At 32.8% G+C, this 1,015-nt stretch overlaps 1 protein-coding gene across 1 annotated transcript in view; it reads right to left on the bottom strand.

Moving 5' to 3' along the window:
• The window catches only part of sphkap (SPHK1 interactor, AKAP domain containing), an 80,367-nt gene extending 79,509 nt beyond the window's left edge, over positions 1-858 (bottom strand). The window contains exon 1 of the mRNA XM_014018147.1: positions 793-858. Within this exon, the coding sequence (XP_013873601.1) occupies positions 793-836 (44 nt within the window). The 5' untranslated portion in view covers positions 837-858. The remainder of the gene's footprint in view (positions 1-792) is intronic.
• Positions 859-1,015: the final 157 nt, after the last annotated feature.

The following is a 1,015-nucleotide window of genomic DNA, read 5'->3' on the forward strand; positions in this document are numbered from 1 at the left end:
CACAAGTTTTTTGTGGAGCAAAGAAAAATTATTTTAAGGAGTTTCAGTGAGTAGAAAATGTTAAAAACAAAATAATGAGTTTAATTTTTTAGGGCCAAGAAAATGTTATCAGACAAAATATGAATAAGAAGCAGGTACAACATTTCCACAGCTCTCTTTTTAAAATATGTGAACTATCACTTTAAGTATATTCACTGCTTAATCCTGTACCCTTGCTGAAATATCTGATTTATTGTAAATTTTAACTGTATTTAGGAAACTGGTAAATCTTGGACGCTTCTATAATAAGTACAGATTCGTATTTGTAGCTTTTTCATAATACCATGAGACTGATAATAACATCCATCCATCCATCCATTTTCTGTACACGCTTCTTCCTTTTCAGGGTCGCGTGGCTGATAATAACATTTTAGTTTTTTTTTCTCTAATTGTTTTAACTTTCTAATAGCCCTTGGTAAAAATCTGATTAAAATTTCTTSCCCTGAAAATCCAGAAATGTAAAAAGAAAAAAAATTCTATATTACCTGAATGCCTGAACTTAAAAGCCCACATTAACATTACCTGAAGGAAAAGTTAAAACACCTTAAAGGTGTAACTTAGAAGTTAATCTTAAAAGTACTTCAAATCAACTGACTTACAGGAAATTATAAATCTGTGGTGCTCCTAAATGTAATATTCTGTAAAGGAAGAAAAATAAAGGTAACTTTAGCTGCARTGAGTGAATTGCTTGATGTATGTTTTAATAGTGTTACACATCCACAAGATTACAGCAGTGTAGTGTGTGGTTCTTACAGCTCGATGAAGTGTTGCAGCTCAGTGATCAGGGATGTCAGCATCTTGACAATCCAGGTTYATCACCTGAAACACACCAGAGATAWCTRAATGGATAAAAGAAGKTGACCATARCATATTATCACCRTATGAATACCACARCATGTAAAAACAGATGGCTGCACTTTTTGATGCTGTATTATATTTACTCATCGTCTTGCTGGCGTTTTGCAGTGGCATTGTG

This window comes from Austrofundulus limnaeus, unplaced genomic scaffold, assembly GCF_001266775.1.
Source record: "Austrofundulus limnaeus strain Quisiro unplaced genomic scaffold, Austrofundulus_limnaeus-1.0 Scaffold184, whole genome shotgun sequence".
In the NCBI taxonomy this organism is placed as follows: domain Eukaryota; kingdom Metazoa; phylum Chordata; class Actinopteri; order Cyprinodontiformes; family Rivulidae; genus Austrofundulus; species Austrofundulus limnaeus.